General features: G+C 39.6%; 1 protein-coding gene across 1 annotated transcript in view; it reads left to right on the top strand.

Annotated features, from left to right (window-relative positions):
* The window catches only part of CYP20A1 (cytochrome P450 family 20 subfamily A member 1), a 62,813-nt gene that overhangs the window by 18,112 nt on the left and 24,591 nt on the right, over positions 1-20,110 (top strand). The window contains exons 7-9 of the mRNA XM_089670598.1: positions 7,929-8,044; positions 16,287-16,341; positions 16,865-16,985. Of these exons, the coding sequence (XP_089526724.1) occupies positions 7,929-8,044; positions 16,287-16,341; positions 16,865-16,985 (292 nt within the window). The remainder of the gene's footprint in view (positions 1-7,928; positions 8,045-16,286; positions 16,342-16,864; positions 16,986-20,110) is intronic.

Consider the following 20,110-nt stretch of genomic DNA (forward strand, 5'->3'; position numbering starts at 1 on the left):
TACAAAGCATCTCCTCTCTGTACAATAGATAAGGAGGTATTTGTAGTTTTAAATCAGGCCTAAGGTGATAATGCTGTTTCTCTGTAGATGCAGTACAGTGAGTGATCATTGTCACTCTGGAGCAGGAAGTATGTTACGTTCAAGATCCGCACGTGAAAATTTAAAAGAAAACATTTCTGGGGAAAAAAAAAAGAAAACCAATGCACACACTTCATCTTATCACTGATGAGCTGCAATATATGACATTTTTGGTTTTGGGTTTAGATATTCTTTAACCTCTTATGGAATTACATATATAAAAATACACAGCAAAAATCCCAATACAATATCCCAGAAAAGTTATCCACCTCCACCCTTGAAGGCCAAACAAACAAAATTATAAGACTTTTCTTTTTAACAGAAAAAATATAAAATCAAAATAAATATATCAACATATCCAACAAAAAAAGTGTCCAAAATATCAAAATTATCAAAAATAGTCCCCACAAATATAGACCATTGTACTCTTTCTTCTTTCATCAAAATTTCCTTCTCAACACCCGCAAATCCTGATGACAATAAACCTCAAAAGAAAAAAACTTGACATAGTGTCATACCTTTTAAATGATTAAAACACACGTGCCACTCACTGTGCAACATGCAAAATCTATATAAATGTGTATACTCTATAAGCGAGTATCTATACACATGCAAATAATCTATTTTGTACCTAAAATAAATATATAAATATAAGTGAAAGACACTCGCACAAAGTGTCAGCTACACAATAAGTGAGAACAAACTCAAAATTATCACTGCAAAATGTGTATCACCGCACTCTGTATACATCAGTGTACACCTTAAACCCAAACCAGCACTCTCCAACTCATGTGCTGATGGATAATTACCCTATATAAGAAATGACAGGGCATAGCACCACTCTGGGTTAACATCTCATCATTCAGGTTTCATCCAATGTTAGGGTTATTCCTCCATTTCCCTCATGAGAAAATCCACAGTTACAAATGGTAGATCAAACAATATCTTCCTTTATTTAGCAACTTACATTAAAATGTGGGTGAAGCAGCTCCTCCTCAAAGGGATACAGGTGTAGACAAGTTTAGGGAAACATTGGCCACATGTTCCCACTTCCAAGATGGGCTTAAATGACCTGTCTGCAAGGAGCCACCACAATCATCATCATGCATGATGAGTCCTGGCACACTTACAAAGGATATGCTTTTATCAGATTTCCGTCTTGTGAATTGTTGATTGTGGTGGCTCCTTGCAGACAGGTCATTTAAGCCCATCTTGGAAGTGGGAACATGTGGCCAATGTTTCCCTAAACTTGTCTACACCTGTATCCCTTTGAGGAGGAGCTGCTTCACCCAAATTTTAATGTAAGTTGCTAAATAAAGGAAGATATTGTTTGATCTACCATTTGTAACTGTGGATTTTCAGTTACAAATGGTAAATGTATACACATTTATATAGATTTTGCATGTTGCACAGTGAGTGGCACGTGTGTTTTAATCATTTAAAAGGTATGACACTATGTCGAGTTTTTTTCTTTTGAGGTTTATTGTCATCAGGATTTGCGGGTGTTGAGAAGGAAATTTTGATGAAAGAAGAAAGAATACAATGGTCTATATTTGTGGGGACTATTTTTGATAATTTTGATATTTTGGACACTTTTTTTGTTGGATATGTTGATATATTTATTTTGATTTTATATTTTTTCTGTTAAGAAAAGTCTTATAATTTTGTCTCTTATGGAATTATGTTAGGTCATTCAGAAACTTGAATGTTTAGCTTACTTCTTTATTGTCCCCCAGATTCAGTTTCTTCATTGTCTTCAAGGTTGCTCCCTTGCTGCTCTGCCTGTGATTAAAATGCCATAGCACTCTTATAGATATGGATCTTTGTTGGTAGTGATGCAATGCCTAAAGCGGACATTCAACCAATAAAACTGCTTATTTACACTAGCCTCCTCACCCCCGTTTAATGTTTAAGCGTTTCTGACCTTTTTTTGTGCTGTAGTGTACAGCACTTCTTGCTTTCTCATCTACACAAATAGATCTGCTTCGGGATCCAGCAGAGAACTGTGGAGCGTGTACGCATGTGTAGACGTTTCCAGTGCATATGCGAACATACGTATAGAGGTCCTGGGCCTCAGGGTGTATGCTTATGCATGTGCAAATGTGCCACAGGTCTCTGCTGGGTCTTGAAGTAGGTAACTTTGGATAACTAGGAGTTGGTCTTGCCGTAGTTCAGTTTCTAGGAATCTTCCACAACAGTATTACTTTTTTCAAGTTGCTTTTTCTCCCTTCATTTTTATCTGTTACAGAACTGGGCTGTGGTGAGAAAAGCTCATCCTTTTACTTTTGGTGGCTTTCTATCTGGAGAGGGAGGAGTCCTCATTTTTGACAGTACTCTTCTAGAAGCTTACTGAAAGCAAAATTTCTGGTAAGACTAATTCCCAGTTTTCAAGGCCACTATACCTAAAAGCCACGAAAGCTAGCAGTGGTTCTAGAAACCATTGCTCTAAGCCATAGACGTTAGTCACATGAACAGGTACCCGTCAGCTGTGTCATCCCTAATGAAGGGGATGGAGTTCAACATGGAATTTATCTTTAAAGGGAAAAGATCAACTAAGTATGGATATTTTTATACATAATTACATTGGTCTAGCTTGGACCAATGTAACTATGCATATACCATACCCAAATAAAATAAAAAGTAGGTGCTAGCCCTTTAAATTAAAAACTTGAACATATACATTTTGAACCATAAATACAATTATAACATCTTCAATTTTAAAAGTCCATCTTTATGTAAATTCCTAATCACCATGTTCTTGATTAAAAAATATAAAGTGACACCAACAATCTTCATCAATACAGTGCTCCACCACGTGTGAGTGAGTTGCTCACTTACCAGAACCCTTTGGCTGACAAGGCAGCCTAAAAGCATATAGTACCACAATCCAGGTCTCACAATAGCCATATCCAGACCGCCCATAGATGTTGATAAGCAGCTCACATCCAGAAAAACATCCATGTATTGCCAAAACTTAATTTTTTGTTTTTCGAATAGAGTAGGCAAGGATTAGAAGCCCTGTGACTTTCTTCAGTTTAGACCATTTTGGTTTTTTTTATCTTATGCAATTGAAATTTAAATTAGATTGAATGATCTGCTGTTTTTATTTTTTTAATTTTTGTTTTGAAAATAAAATTGAATTAATGAAACACTAATATATATCATTTTTTTTTTGCATATCATGAGTTTCCTCAGTGATTGCCATAGTTATCTCTGAAAATAATATGTGATAATAGTGGAAGGAACAATTCTATTTGGGGCAGCACAGTGGCTAAATGGTTAGCACTTCCACCTGGCAGTACTAGGGTCGTTGGTTCAAATCCCAACCACAGCACCACCTGCCTGGAGTTTGTATGTTCTCCCTGTGCCCGCGTGGGCTTCCTCTGGGTGCCCCAGTTTCCTCCCACACTCCAAAGACATGCTGGTAGGTGAATTGATTCCTGTCCAAATTGGCCCTAATATGTATGAATGTAAGTTAGGGACCTTATATTGTACACCCCTTGAGGGTTAGGGACTGATGTGAATGTACGATATAGAAGTAAAGTGCTGCGTAAATTGACGGCGCTATATAAGTACCTGAAATAAATAATCTGCTTACTGGATAAGGGACCTGACAGCTCACACCACTGCTCGTGTCCAAGGACCTGGCGTGCATTCCACAAACACCGGAAGTGATCTTAGCGGCTTAACCTCAATACATTTTGCTTTCCGTGCATCATCCGTAAGCTGGAGCTTCCTGAAGGCACACAGAGTGCAAATGCATTGCGGCTAAGCCGCTGACATCACTTTGTGTTCTGGTCTATGCATAATTTCCGGTCTCTGTGGAATACACGCCAGGTCCTTGGACATGAGCGGTGGTGCGAGCTGTCACGTCACTTATCCAGTAAGCTAATTATGGTGGTGCCTTTCCTTGGCACCTCTCAATGTGAGTGCAATACTTTGTTTACATTATTGTGGATTGAATTAATACATCACTATCAGTTTCTCTCTGGATGTTTTTCTCTGTGGGATGCTTATCAACATCTATGGTAGGTCTGGATATGGCTATTGTCTTACCTGGATTGTGGTCCTGCAGATATATAGATTACATGAGCAAAGGCCCTGATCACATCAGCAGCAGCCACTGGATCCCGTAGCGGTGGTTTCTGTAATCAGGGTAAGTATTTAAGTGTCTTATATGTTGATGGGCACTAGAAAAAACCCGCTTGTCAGTGGGATTTTATGGCACGCGTTAGAAATAAAAATGTTCTAACAAATAATTAAAAGAGAACCATGTTTTATTTATACAATCTTGTAAAAAGACATATTTAGTTACAAATTATGGCGGTATCACCAGAAGTGATTTTACAATAGTTGAATGCAGATGAGTAATGTTTGTGTTTGCACTTGACGCTTTTCGAGACCAATCACAATCTCTTCTTCAAAAGTGCTCAAGAACATGATGCCTATAATAGACATGTTTATATAAAACTAAAGATATATATTGATATGACAGACCACATTGTAAGCTGAGAAGATGTTTTACAGGCATGTTGCTTAGTAACAAGTATGGTCCGGGAAACTGGAACTTCTGTCTTCCTCCAAATAGCCCAAGAACTCCGGCAAACACCCCAAATGTAGAAATTCAGCTATAGTTCCAGTAGTTAAAGCAGAACTAAAGTTCCACTGTTTCTCACTGTGAGCAGGCAGGCTTTTTATTGCAGAAGAGACATGCAATGTCCCTTCTGCAATAAAATATACCTACCTGCCTGCTGTCAGCGTTCTGACATGTAAACTAAGCTGTGCATGCCTGATCTCTGTGTGTCGAGATGACTGGCTCCTTCACATGCACAGAAGTGATGTCATCCTGTGTCAGCCAATGAGGAAAGCTGCAGATTGGCACACTGAAGAAGATGCTGGCAAGGGATGGAGACTGTTGGAGAAAAGATAAGTAAAGCTCCCTTTTAGTTCTGCTTTAAAGAGAGATTTTAGTTTGAATTTTTTTTACAAATACTGTAGTTGCTGACCTTTAAACATCAGGTACTTACCAGTGCCTGGGGTCCAGTGCAATCTTTCCGCAGCCAGTTCTTCTTACGCTGTGGTTGCTTAGCCATCTTGGATACAGCAGCTGGCTGTGGTTTACTGAGGAACCACAGCCAGCTCCCTACTTTGCATGCATTAGCTTGTGAGTGGTCCCGCAACCTCTTGGGACATGTGACATATGCCAAGAGACTGTAGAAGGGGAGGGGGTTGGGCAAGGGACATCCTCATTGCCTAGGTGAAGATTGTGGAAATGGGAGTGGGTCCAATAAAAATTGATACTCTTTCCCTTCAAAAAAAAACCTTTACCTCAATTAGAGTCTGCAGTGAGGGAGTGAATCAGCAGGACGTCTGCTAAAGTTCTACTTTAATTTGATATGTACAATATTATTTAAGCAGATTATTCATAACAAACAGACACACATTTTGAGGTTTAGCTCATAAAGTCAGAATTTGTCTTGTTTTCAATAAAAAAGAAAAGTTAAATCGGTAGGTATCTACCGATTTTAATAGGTATCTACTGGCATTAACTCCTTTCTTTTTCCAATACCTATTTCTTTTTTTCTAGTTTTCATTTTTCCCTCTGCTCAGCTGTAGGAAATACTTTTTCCTACTATATTGCTTAGTGGTGCACTGAAATGAAAATTCTAAATTTTAAATTGAATTAATATGACTGGCAATTTTTCATTGAAGTCACTATGGGGGCTTTTTTGCATTAAAGACAATAGGGACTCGACTTTGCATGAAAGTCTGAGAAGCGATTTTGCATTGAAGTCACTAGGGGGCGTTTTTACATTGAAGCCAATGAGGATTTCTTAGCTTGTTTGAATTTTATTCTCTTGGAACATAAAATTTAAATATCTGAAATATGACATTTGAACAATAGTTAGGTCTGTTCTTAGAGGAGCTTCAGTCAAATGTGTGAAAATTCAGCAGCTACAAAAACTGTAGATGCTTAATAAACAGACACTTACCTGCTGAAGGATCCAGCGCTGTCCTCACCCGAGTCGGGTTTCTTCACCGGTCTTGGGTCCCTGGTGCCGGTTTGTTAACTGTGGACAGCCAGCTGTGACTTCTTGCGGCTTCGTAGCTGGCTGCCTATTGTGCATGCGTGAGCCGCGCTGCACTTTGTGACTGGTCCCACAGCCTTCTGGGACCTGTGACATGTCCCAGAAGGATGCAGGCAGGGAGTGGGGGAAGACTGCTTCCTCTCAGATCACCTAGGCAATTTGAGCGGAAGTGGGAGTGCGTACCTGTCAAAACTCTGTACCTTCTCCTCCCCTAAAAAAATATCATTCAAATATGGCAGAGGAGGAGGAAGAGCAGAACTCCCCCTATTGGGGATCAGCCACAACTATAGGGTTTTAAATTAAAATTGGGCCATTTTAAAGAGTAGATAAATATTAGAAGCTACTTTTGTATCTATAGTATGGAAGCTGTCAAATGAGTGTTTTGAATAGTGAAAAACACATTAAAGGATCTGTAGATCCCGTAATATTTTTATAAGCTTTGAGCTGTTATATGAACAATATCTGTGTGTTTGTATGTGTGTGTTTGTATATGTATGTATATGTTATATATGTATGTATATGATATGATATATATATATATATATATATATATATATATATATATATACACACACATTAGTGAAGTGAAGATTTACATATGGTCACAATTTTTACTGAAAGCAGCCTCTGCTCTGTTTTGTGTGTGTGGGTTTTTTTTTTTTTAATCAATTAAGTGCTCAATCACACGGACTACAGTTTTTAAGACATCCAAACTACTTTTATTGCTCACACCTAAAGGGACATTCCAGGTTCATTGAAGTGATGTAGCACTTTCTGTACACAATATTTTGCTGTTTAGTGTTCTGATAAATTCAATCTGCAGCCAGCCATAAATTTCTGTTACTGTTGATTCCATACAAACACACACATTTCTCTTCTTTCAACCATGGTAATGGTATGCTGTTTCATATCAGCATTTCCAAAAATCACCACACCCCTTCTACTCCTATTTGCTTACTGGCCATCTAAATAGTCTTTTATTATTTCAACTTATAGGAACTGGATGTTGTGTGAAATTTGTCACTCTGGCAAATAAAACTTTCATAGAGTGCCAACATTCTAAAGGGATGCAAGAGATGCAAATTAAAAAATGGGCGATTGATCATTTCATTGTAGTAAAGGCCAAATCTCCAACTTGACATTCATTTTCAGTGAATACACTAGAATAACCTCTCAATATTTGCAGAACAGAATATGGTTATTTAGAGCCTTGCAATATATATAACTGACTTGGTGGGGAATATCCAGTTTTGTTGAAAGCAAAATAAAAAAAAATTGTGGAGTGTAAGGATTTTAGCAACATTTTATTGCAGAGTTGTACCTTGTTACCTCACCATGTCTTTTATCTAACGGACTACCAAATGGGAAAATCTGGCTTCATTATCACCATCTAGTTTCTTTTTGCTATAAGAAATATCATCATCATCTTCATTGCTTACATCATCACCATTTGCATCCCTTTTAGCTGTGAAGGATCTCTGGTAGCATGTCTACAAGAATAAAACTCCTATTGCATAGAATGCCCTCAATGTGACTTCCAGTTCTATTTAGACTTCTGGAAAAAAAAACTTCAGTCACTGACTGTGGGAAGAACACCCACAGGTTCCAATATTGCCAGAACCCTGTTTGAAGCTATTAGCATCTTTAATATTTCATAGCTGGCTGACATGGCGATAGAACTCTTAATAGCATTGTCTTGGTTGGGTTGTTGTTGTTCCTTATCAGTTTGAGAGAAGTAATCATTTCGTTTTGTGGTTTAAGCTCTGATGGAGATGGAAGCTGTGCTAAAGAAAGCTATTAAAGAGCGAAGAGGGAAAAATCTTGGACGTCACGTGTTTGTGGACGCTTTACTACAAGGCAACCTTGGTGACAAGCAGGTATGTAAGCAGCCAGCAGAGTGCACAGTCTGCAAGCTTGCCATTTGACCTTTTTTGTTCTCATTTCTGTCCTTACTTTCAGTGCAGTTCTTATCAGACTAACCTAAATTAAATGAATTATAAATCTAATCAAGGAACTACTCCCTAATGAAATGTTTATTTCATTATTTTTAAGTTAACCACTTGACCCCCAGGCCAATTCTGACACTTTTCACATACATGTAAAAAGCATTTTTTTGGAATGGTGACAAACTATGGTACTTGAAGATCTCCCTAGGCACAGAGTTTGTGGGTTACCAGTTTAGAGATACACAGGAGGTCTGGTACTTTAATTATTGCACTCATTCTAATGTTCGTGGCATTACCTCATGTGTGGTAAGACCTCAGTTTACATATGCGGCGCTGAGTAAACCTTTTGGCGCTATATAAATACTGTATAAAATATGCGTGCGGGAGCAGCATGCGCATTTGCACATTAGCACTGAGGGATGTGGGCATTTTTTTAATTTACTACTTTTTTTTTATGCAGTCTCTACATTTTTTATCAACTTTCTTGCTATCACAAGGGATGAACAACATAGCAGGGGCAGTGACAGGTACTCTTTACTGGGGAGATCTGCTGTCTGTTAGACCAGTTCTTTCTTCTGTCCTCAAAAGCATCTGATCAAACCAAGATGGAAGCCTTTTCTTACTAAGAAACACATCCAAGCCCACCTACATTTCACAAAAACTCACATCAAGTCTGCCAAAAGGATGTGGGAAAATGTGTTGCCATAATTCCAAAAAGTATGTTTGGTGCAAAACCAAAACTGAGCATTACCAAAAAAAACACACCATACCCACAATGAAACGTGGTGGCAGCACTATGCTTTTTGGAGTGTTATTGCAAGGAAGAGTAGTAAAGATTCCCAGGGCAAGATGTGCATGCTGATTTGTCTAATGTTTAGAGCAGCACTACTCTATAAAGTGCTAACAGACATGAACATATAACATCTGCTCTCTACTTTTCTTGAATATTTACTCGCCTTAATGTACAGGGTGTACATTGTTTGAACAGCAGCTGGGTATATATTTTGGATAGTTTGCTCCTTGTTCATATTGTGTGAGTTTTTATACTATTTAGCATCCTACCCCAAAAGACTGAATGCTGTCACAAAAGCAAAAGGTGCTTCAACGATGTATTAGATTTAACCACTTGCCTACAGGGCACTTATACCCCCTCCTGCCCAGGCCGATTTTCAGCTTTCAGCACTGTCGCACTTTGAATGACAATTGCGCTGTCATGCAGCACTGTACCCATATGAAAATTTTATCCTTTTTTTTCACACAAATAGAGCTTTCTTTTGGTGGTGTTTAATCACAGCTGGGTATTTTTTTTTTTTTTGTGCTATAAACAAAAAAGAAAACAATTTAAAACCAAGTTAAAAAAGTTTTTCTTTTTTATTATAAAATTTGGCAAACAGGTAATTTTTCTCCTTCACTGATGTGCGTTGATGAGGCTGCACTGGTAGGTGGCACTACTGGGCACAGGTGGGCGGTACTGCTGGGTACTGATAACACTGTTCAACAAATTTTTATTTTTTGCCAGTTTTGGAAACAAAAGGATCCATTTCTTAATGAATTTCACATTCTGAGTTCAAATATAACAATGAAATTTGTCAATTGGCTCTAGTTTTTCTGTAAACGGAAAGTTTTCTACTATAGGCGTAATGACTACATAATGCACAATAATTATATAGATAGATGTCTTTCCACAAATATAAAGTAAGTGATATTGACTACATAACAAAACCTAAATGGCATAATATATTGCATAGGATTACCAAGAAAAATTATAGCCATAAGCTAAGTTGAAACATTTTAATGCTTAGGATTCTCACTAGTTTTGTCTTCAGTTTGTGTCGGTTTTGCTTCTCTTGGCTTTTCTCTTGTATTCGAGGAAAGGGCTGCTATCTCTTACAACTGCACGTGACTACACGCTTCAGGTTCTTCCTCACTTGACTCAACCACAAGGATTCTGGTGCTTTAGGAATTGGTAGCCCCTCTCCATGAGGAACTGGACGTATTGCCGATGGAATATTTGGATAGTGCACAGATAACTTTTTCTTCTTATTTAGCCCTTTTACAATTGGAGGCACCATACAAAAGTAACAATTACTAACATGATCTGTTGGCTCTCTCCAAATCATTGGCACAGCGAAAGGCATAGATGTCTTTTTTCCATTCAACCATTGCTCCAGTGCCGTCCCACAAGATTTGCAGCATATATGTGGTGCCCAGCTCTTGTCCTGGTCTCCTATCTTGCAGCCAAAATACAAGTTGTAGGCTTTCTTAATCATTCCTGTTATCCTCCTTTTTTGTGAGATAAAAGTTATTTCACCGCAGATATAGCAGAAATTATCTGCTTTATTCACACAAGTTCGAGGCATTACTGAGTAGCCTATATAAGCATAAAACGAAATGTAAAGACGCTGTCGAACTACAATCAGCTACAGATATTGCAACTTTTATGCAGTGAAGTGATGCAATTAAAGGCTAATATTGCATCATCTCAGTATACATGCAATTTTCTATTGGTTACCAGTATCGATTGCGCAATATGCAGCTGAAGTTGCATCATAATTTTGAATGGCTTACGTCATTAGATGGGTGAATATATCATGGAAACTAGAGCCAATCAACATTTTTTAGGGTCATTTTCGTTTTCAGCACCCCAAAATTATGTAAGATTAGCTAATTTTATGCCCAAAACTTTTTACCTGTTGAACAGTGTAATCAGTGCCCTGATGATCGGTGCCGATTCATCCCCTGACAATTGAATGTTATCGGCAGTACTTTCCACACACTGTGACAGCGTGAGGAAAGTGCAGCCGATAACTGGCAACTGCATTTACTGGTGATCTGTTGTGGTACTGATCTCGGGTGAGAAGACCTGGCTTGCAGTCTCTGCTCTAATTCATCCCAAAGGTGTTCTATCAGGTTGATGTCAGGACTCTGTGCAGGCAAGTCAGGTTTCTCCACCCCAAACTCGCTCATCCATGTCTTTATGGACCTTGCTTTGTGCACTGGTGCGCAGTCATATTGGAACAGGAAGGTGTCATCCCCAAACCTGTTCCCACAAAGTTGGGAGATGGAAATTGTCCAAAATGTGTTGGTATGCTGACACCTTAAGAGTTCCCTTTACTGGAACTAAGGGCCAAGCTCAACCCCTGAAAAACAACCCCACATTATAATCCCCCTCCACCAAACTTTACACTTGGTTCTAGAGTCCAGTGGCGGTGTGCTTTACACCACTGCATCTGATGCTTTGCATTGCACTTGGTGATTAAGGTATGGATGAAGCTCTCCACGCACTGTTGTGCTAATCCGAAGTCTACATGAAGTTTGGAGGACTTTAGGTATTGACACTGCAGTCAGTTGGTGACTTCTGAGCACTGCACCATGCGCTGACCCTGCTCTGTCATTGTACGTGGCCTACCACTTCATGGCTGAGTTGCTGTTGTTGCCAGTTGCTTCCACTGTGTTATAATACTACTAACAGCTGACGTGGAATATTTAGTAGCAAGAAAATTTCAGGGATGGACTTATTGCACAGGTGGCAACCCCTATCGTGGTACCACGCTTGAATGCCCCGAGCTCATAAAAGCGGCCCATTCTTTCATAAATGTTTGTAGAAACAGTCTGCATGCCTAGGTGCTTGATTTTATACACCTGCGGCCATAGAGGTTATTTAAACACCTGAATCCAATGGTTTGGAGGGGTGTCCCAATAGTTTTGCCTATGAATTTTTTTTTTACATTTTATTTGACAGACAGGCAAAATATACATTAAATATGCAGCAAGTGACCTTTTGGACCACACAAGAATCTAAAGCCATTCACATGCTCAGTCCCCCTAGACCTTCGTGTGTTTGCATTTATGTAATACAGGTCATGTTTCACGCAGCACCATATTTTTAATATTTACTTAACAAAGGGCTTCTTCTTTAACAGAATGTTAAATCTTCAATAAAAATACTTCGAACTAAGAAATATTATGGACACAGCAGATCACGTGGTAAAAGGCCGCTGTGATTGGCCTTTTACCACATCACATGATCAGCTGTGTCCGTTGGACACAGCAATCACAGAGATCGCCGGGGGCGCACAGGAGGGCGTGTTCTGGGAGGACGTCATAGGACACCCTCCCAGAACTGGACAACCGCGCTGTAGCCGTCATTGGGCTATAGCGTGGGTGGCAAGTGGTTAAGGATGTGCATAGTTACACAACCATGTTAATTTAAGTTGTTTTTTATTTTTTCCCCCTTTTTAAAGATTTCAGTTTGTTTTTTTTTTTTATTGTACAGCACAGATTATAGGTCACATTAGAGGTGGAAAAAAATTCAGAAGTGATTATTTTAGACTAATTTTTTACATCTCTAAAACTTTGCATTGTACAGGTGTGTGTGTACATTTTTTATATCCTGTATATACAGTGGGTATAGAAAAGAATCAACCCCCTTTTAAAATAATCACATTTGGTCGCTTTGAAGCCTGAAATGAAGACATAAATTTTTTTGTTTTATCCAGCTGTATTTACTTATTTCAACTTATAACATCCTAGTGAAAGCTATAACACCAACGTGTCAGGAAAAAAAAATTCAAAAACAGAATCCCTGAGTTGGGAAAAGACTAACCCCTCCTAAAAATTACTTGTAAACTTAATCTGGTGTAGCTAATTACCTTCTCAATGGTAAACACAGCCATATGACTTTCTACTGTGATCAAATGTGATCCTTTTAATTAGGTTAGCATGAAGAAACATGTATACAATATATGAAGAAAGGAACGAGCGCTGGATATGACAGGATTCAAGCTGCTAGCATAAAGGTAAACCTCGTATACCCCCTTCATCAAAAGTCAAATACAAAAAGTTGCAGCGCTTGAGTGTATAATACAGGGAATTAACATGAATGGCAGACTTAAACATTCATATTTTGACATGCACCAGATCCCACACTCTTAAATTGATGTAAACAGTAATCAGATAAGTAATGAAGATCTATCCGACTAATCAAGGTGCCTATAGTGATGGAGATGTTAAAGTCATAAGTTCTGTGATGTATCCAAACAAATCCGTGACTTCCGTGATAGGGGAATAACTGTATAATGCACTAACCAGATAGCGCAAGGAAATGCGCATTGGAGTATAATGACCTACTCCTGGTCACAGCCAGATGGTCCTCAGCGTGTTCCTGAGGGCTTCACGCTGAGGACCATCTGGCTGTGACCAGGAGTAGGTCATTATACTCCAATGCGCATTTCCTTGCGCTATCTGGTTAGTGCATTATACAGTTATTCCCCTATCACGGAAGTCACGGATTTGTTTGGATACATCACAGAACTTATGACTTTAACATCTCCATCACTATAGGCACCTTGATTAGTCGGATAGATCTTCATTACTTATCTGATTACTGTTTACATCAATTTAAGAGTGTGGGATCTGGTGTATGTCAAAATATGAATGTTTAAGTCTGCTATTCATGTTAATTCCCTGTATTCATGTTAATTCCCTGTATTATACACTCAAGCGCTGCAACTTTTTGTATTTGACTAGCATGCAGAAAGCTTTCCTGGAGCATTTCAGTCCCTGATAGTGCAACTGTGGGTGGCAAGGCTCTGACAAAAGTCTCAGTGAAGTCTATTAACCACTTCCCGTCTGGCCGCTGTATATAAACAGCCGGACGGTGGCAGTGCAGGGGCGGGTTGCCGTTCATAAACAACGCCCACTATTTTGGATTGTGTGCGCTCCCTGGGAGCACACGGCACCACGATCCAGTGCCCTCTGTGTCACCGATCGCTGTACGGGACCTCCTGTGTGAGGTCCCGATCATGTGATCACTGATTGGCCAATCAGTGATCACATGAATAGGATGTCACTTCTGACATTGCTTACTACGTGCGAAATCTGTGAATGATCACAGAGATCACATGCTAGAAGGCTATTCACAACAGCCTTGTACCATGTGACAAGCTGTGACAAATCACAGCTTACACAGTATTTCTCAATGGCTGCAAGAATGCAGCCAGAAAGAAGGAGAAATTATTGCTTTTACAGCCTTTTATGGGTGGTAAAAGCAATCCGTGTAAAACAAAAAAAAAATCTTCATCACCCCCCACAAGTAGTACACTATGGACAGTATGTTTAAAAAAAAAACATAATATAATATAAAAAAAAAAACTTTTTTAAATTATAATTTTGGTTATAAACTAATTTGAGTTATTATTTTATTTTTTTTATTTTTTACTAAAGAGATAACTGAATACATTTTGGCCAAGATTTATGAAGAAAGATTTATTTGCAAAATTTTATAAAACTTTTTTTTCCAAAATGTTTGGACTTTTTCATTTATATAGCAATAAAAATAAAAAATACCACAAAAATAAAGTTTTATCTGTCTCAACAAAATGCTAAAAAATTCATGTGGGTACAGTGTTGCATGACCACCGCGCAATTGTCATTCAAAGTGTGACAGCACTGAAAGCTGAAAATTGGCCTGGACAGGAAGGGGGTAAAAGTGTCTGGACATGAAGTGGTGTTAATAAGAAGTGGAAGGTATTTATTACAACACGGGCCCTCCCTGGATCAGGATGTCGCTCCAAACTGAATGAAAGAGCCAGGAGGAAACTGGTCAGAGAGTCTACCAAGAGGCCTACACGAAGAGTGGTCATTGTGTGCATGTGACAACAATATCACAAATTCCCCACATATGTGTATTGTATTGGAGGGTTGCAAAAAAAAAAAGCCACTCCTCAAGAAAGGCTACATGCAGTCATGACTGAGCCAAAACGCACCTGTAAGATTTTGAGGCCACATGGAAAAAGGTGCTGTGGAAAGATGAGACTAAAATTGAGTTATTTGGCCTCATCACTAAGCAATATGATGGAAATCCAATTCAGCTCACCATCCAAATAACCCCATTCCTACAGTAAAGCATGGAGGTGCTTATATCATGTTTTGGGGGTGTTTCTCTGCAGTGGGGACTGCAGCACTTATCAGGATAGATTGGATAGAAGGAAAAATGGATGGAGCAAAATATCATCAAATTCTTGAGGAAAATCTGCTGCCTTCTGCCAGAAAGTTGTCAATGGGAATAAGGTTTTCCTTCGAACATAATGACCCAAAGCACACAACAAAAATGAGCACACAGTGGTTGAAGGAGAAAAAGGTGAATGTCCTTGCATGGCCTAGTCAGAGCCCAGACTTGAAAATTTGTGGAATGACTTGAAGACTGCAGTCCACAAATGGTCACCAACACATTTAACTGAACTTGAGCATTTCTGCAAAGAAGAGTGGGCAAATATTGCAAAGTCTAGATGTGCAAAGTTAGTAGAGACATATCCTAACAGACTAAAGGTTGTAATTAAACCCAAAAGGTGGTTCAACAAAATACTGCCACTAGGGGTTTTTTTCTAACTCTGTGATTTTTTTTTTTGTTGTTTTTTTTTGGGGAAAAAAAAATTCTGACATGTTGGTATTATCTTTCACTTAGATGTTATAAGTACAGCTGGATAAAACAAAAACTGTCTTTTTTCATTTTAGGTTGCAAAGCAAAAAGTGGGGTGATTCATTTCTATACCCACTGTATATCTATTTCTCCAATAGGTGTAGCTCTGATTTTTTTTTTTTCTCTTTTTAGTACAGTTATCAGTTTTTTACATTGTTGAAAAACACTTGTGTACAGAGCTAAATTGCTCAAGCTGAAATTTACATGCAAGACAAATGACCTGTGGCAATAACCTATTTCACCCCCCTCTGGCCACCTTTTAAAATAACTCCTCACAAAGTTTTAATGTGAATACATCAGTCTGATGTGCTCTGTCTAGAAATGACATAATACTCTTTAAATCCCCCCTGTATTAAGTATTTATTTGTAAAACAAATATTTTTGTTTCTAAATCATCAACCTAATTTGTATTTCTAATTTTGCAATAAAATTTGAGAAAACCCTGCTATCTGCATGTTTCCATTCACCATTTGGCTACAAAAGTGGGAATACACTTAAATATGTATCGGGGTGGACAAAATATAGCAATTGGCCTCAAACCATAATAGTTTCACTTTAAATGTTGGATGGCTGAATAGTGTACAGGCAGTCCTCAGTAATCAATCAGTCCTCACTAATTCATCAGGTCATCTCATCATGTGTGCATATGCAGATACAGTAATAATTCTGAAATCTGACATTTGTTTTTTTCAGGTCTTAGAAGATTGTATGATATTCTCTTTGGCAGGATGTGTGATAACTGCAAATTGTAAGTATTGAATTTTTGTGCAATTTTTTGTTTTTAGATCACTGTGCAGTTCTTAAAAAATGATTACTAATTTTAACCTAAGTGCTACAGCAGGGCAGTGGGGTAGAAACATGTATCACAGTAATTTTAAGATTAATAGAGGTTACGAATATGGGTACACAAACCTAGTCCTAGATGCAAAGACATAGTAAAAGAAATATCTGTTTGTGCTTATTATGGTTTTCATTACATCAAGCACATAACAATTTGATTTTCAACTCAGCTCATGTTATCATCTGCCACACGGGATCATTTGTTTTTCTGTGAATAGAAGGGAAAAGTCCAATTAGGCTTTCCGACAATTCAGAGGTACTTCATCCCTTAGTGGACGGGTGCAACCATTTTGTCTGACATAGCCAGCTTCAAAGCTGACAGCTTCTGTTCTGCTGTCGGTTTATGGGAGTATGCTTTTTTTCATTGACATTTCAGAGAAACTTTTAACATGTACTGTGATACTTACCCTGCCATTGACTTTGTTTTCTAGTGTGCACATGGGCCATTTATTTCTTAACAACCGCAGAAGGTGTTCAGGAAAAGTTGTACAAGGAAGTAACCCGAGTCCTTGGGAAAGGGCCTATCACAATGGAGAAATTAGACCAGCTCAGGTTGGCTTTGTTTTCACCATGAATTTCATTTTCCATGATCACATTTATTACTCTGTTAGCAAAATCTTTGGGTTGAAAAGGCCAACTGGGGTCACTGAACTTTTTGTGGTCTGTAAAACAAAGGTTTGCAAACTTTGGTTGTTTGAAAAAAATTTAATTGCCTTCTAGCTACCATTTCTCTTCCCATTTTCACACGAGACGTGCAAGAGGAACTCGATGCAGATATTACCACAACGGAAATGCTCGAGGCCATAAAATCTCTTAAATTATCTAAAGCCTCTGGCCCCAATGGTTTCACAGCCCTTTATTATAAAACTTTTGCAGATGTCCTAGTCCTCCATCTCACAAATCTCTGTATCTATTTAACCACCTCCCGCCCGCCATATAGTAATATGACTGGCGCAAGGTGGTTCTCTTGCTCTGGGAGGACGTCATATGACGTCCTCCCATTCTCACTGCGCATGCGCGGCTCAGAGCACGCAGCACGGCGATCGAGAGTGCGCTGTGTCCCTCGGACACAGCGGATCACCGACCACGGAAAGAGCCGAAGATGTCGGCTCGGTCCTGTGATCAGCTGTGTCCAATCACAGCTGATCACATGTAAACAGGGAAATGCCGGTAATTGGCTTTCCGCGGAGGTGACATGTACACTGATCATCAGTGTGCCCTGATAATCAGTGTGGCCCCAGCAGTGCCACCTGTCCATCAGTGCCTCGTGCCAGTGCCCATCAGTGACACATCAATGCCACATATCAGTGCACACCAGTGCACATCAATGCCACATATCAGTGCCCATCTGAGCTGCCTATCAGTGCCGCCAGTCAGTGCCACCTATCAGTGCTATGTATCGGTGCCGCCTGTCAGTGCCCATCAGTGCCGCCTGTCAGTGTCCATCAGTGCAGCCTTTCAGTGCCCATCAGTGCAGCTTCATTAGTGCACGTCAGTGAAGGAGAAAAATCACTTATTTACAAAATTTTATAACAAAAACTAAGAAAAAAACATTTTTTCAAAATTTTCAGTGGTTTTTGGTTTGTTTAAGAAAAAATAAAAAACCCCAGAGGTGATTAAATACCACCAAAAGAAAGCTCTATCTGTCACAAAATAATGATAAAAAGTTCATATGGGTGTACAGTGTTTGACCGCGCAATTGTCATTCAAAGTGCGGCAGCGCTGAAAGCTGGAAATTGGCCTGGGCAGGAAGGGGGTAGAAGTGCCCTGTAGGCTAGTGGTTAAAGACCCACCCCGCTCTTGACCCCACCTCTCTGTGCCCTTATTGCAATGCTACCCAAACCATGGAAAGACCATCTTTATCCTCATAATTTCCGCCCTATCTCCTACTCAATATTTATGTCAAGCTCTTGGCTAAAATCCTGGCCATTAGGATAAATTCCTTTCTTGCATCCCTCATTCACAAAGATCAAGTGGGGTTCATCACAAACCGACAGGCCCCTGATGACAGTTGGAAGGTGGTTCATCTTATTCATTTGCTACATCACAACAAGCTCCAGGGCACGCTCCTATCCCTTGATATTCACAAAGCTTTTGATGATGTTTCTTGGGACTACTTCCACTATATATTGCAGAAATGGGGATTGGGATGACACTTATGTCCTGGCTTCGATCCATGTATGGAAACCCATCTGCTCTAGTGAAATATTTAAACCACCATTCCAGACCCTTCCCTATAAAGAGAGGTACCTCTCCTCCTCTATTGTTCATGCTTGTCATATAACTGCCTCATCAGAACTAATGCTAACATTCATGGAGTTCCTGTCAGTGGCTGTGATCACAAAACCAGTTTTTATTACCAACAATCTATTACTTATCCTGACCAAGTCGGTAATATCTCTACCCTACCTCCTATCTACCCTACTGTCATTCGCCCACATTTCAAACCTACACATTAACAAAAACAAATTGGTGGCCTTAAACATCTCCCTACCCAACTCTACTCTCACTGCGTTGGTCTTCTTTCCACTTCTCCTGAGCATCTAACCATTTGGATTACTTGGGAATTCATCTAACCTTCTGATACTCGGACTTGTATGTGGCCAACTATATCCCTACCATCCGCATTATAAAGGCTCTATTGTCTGCTTTGTCTCCTGGATGGGCATAATCAACTCATTTAAAATGACAATTCTTTCTAAACTTCTCTATCTTTTACGCCTGGCCTGTCCCAGTCCCATCATTCTCCCTAATCAGAATCAGGTGATGTCCTTTATCTGGCACTCTCACAGGCCATGTATACCAAGGTCCGCTATGTACATTCATAGATACCTGGGCGGCCTGGAGGTTCCCAACTTCCTTAAGTATTACCAAGCAGCTCAGACTGCCCTGTTGACTGCCCTGTACACTGCAAAAGCAGCTCCCATATGGGTGAACCTGGAATCCGCTTTCTGTGGCTGAATTAACCCACAGTCCTTACCCTAGATCCCTTCCCAACTGCAGCCACCAACCCTTAGTCCACCGATGTTGCGCACCTTAAACATATGGGATGGCCTCATATACTCCAGTAATTTGCTTTCCACTCATTTTCCCATTTCTCCCTTTGGTGGGCAATCCACTCTTCTCAATAGGCCTAGAATCCCCAGCAGCCCCTTTGCTCATAGAATGGGAAAAAGTTATTTCATGGCTAACCTTCAGAGAAGGCTTCCAAACACCTTCTACTGAATTATTCCAGTACACTCAACTTCGCCAATTTGTTTATTCTGTCATACTTGAGAAATGTCTCTTCCCCCCTTCTCTCCTGACTGTTTTTGAACACATTTGCTGCCTCACGCCCATAACATAACACCTTAACTGATTTCTATACTTTACTTGCATCTTAACTATCTTTCTTCTCCTGTTAGGCACTCTTACGTGGTGAGGTGGGAGGCAGATTAAAAGGCTCACAAAACTGAGATGTGGTCCCAGACTTGGTCCACCACTGCGGCTTGCACTATTAATGTCACAACGCTTAAGTCCGCCTATAAGGTCCTGACTAGGTAGTATATGGTACCTACCAGTCTGGAACACTTGGGTCGCCTATTACCACCCTCAACAACTTTTGTGATACTTGACCTTTTTCGCCCCCTTGTCCCACTACCCAGTGTCGCGAGAGGTCCCCTCCGCCAGGCCCCCCA

This window comes from Staurois parvus, unplaced genomic scaffold (assembly GCF_062004578.1).
Source record: "Staurois parvus isolate SC_StPar_1 unplaced genomic scaffold, SC_StPar_1.0 ptg000011l, whole genome shotgun sequence".
Taxonomy (NCBI): Eukaryota; Metazoa; Chordata; class Amphibia; order Anura; family Ranidae; genus Staurois; species Staurois parvus.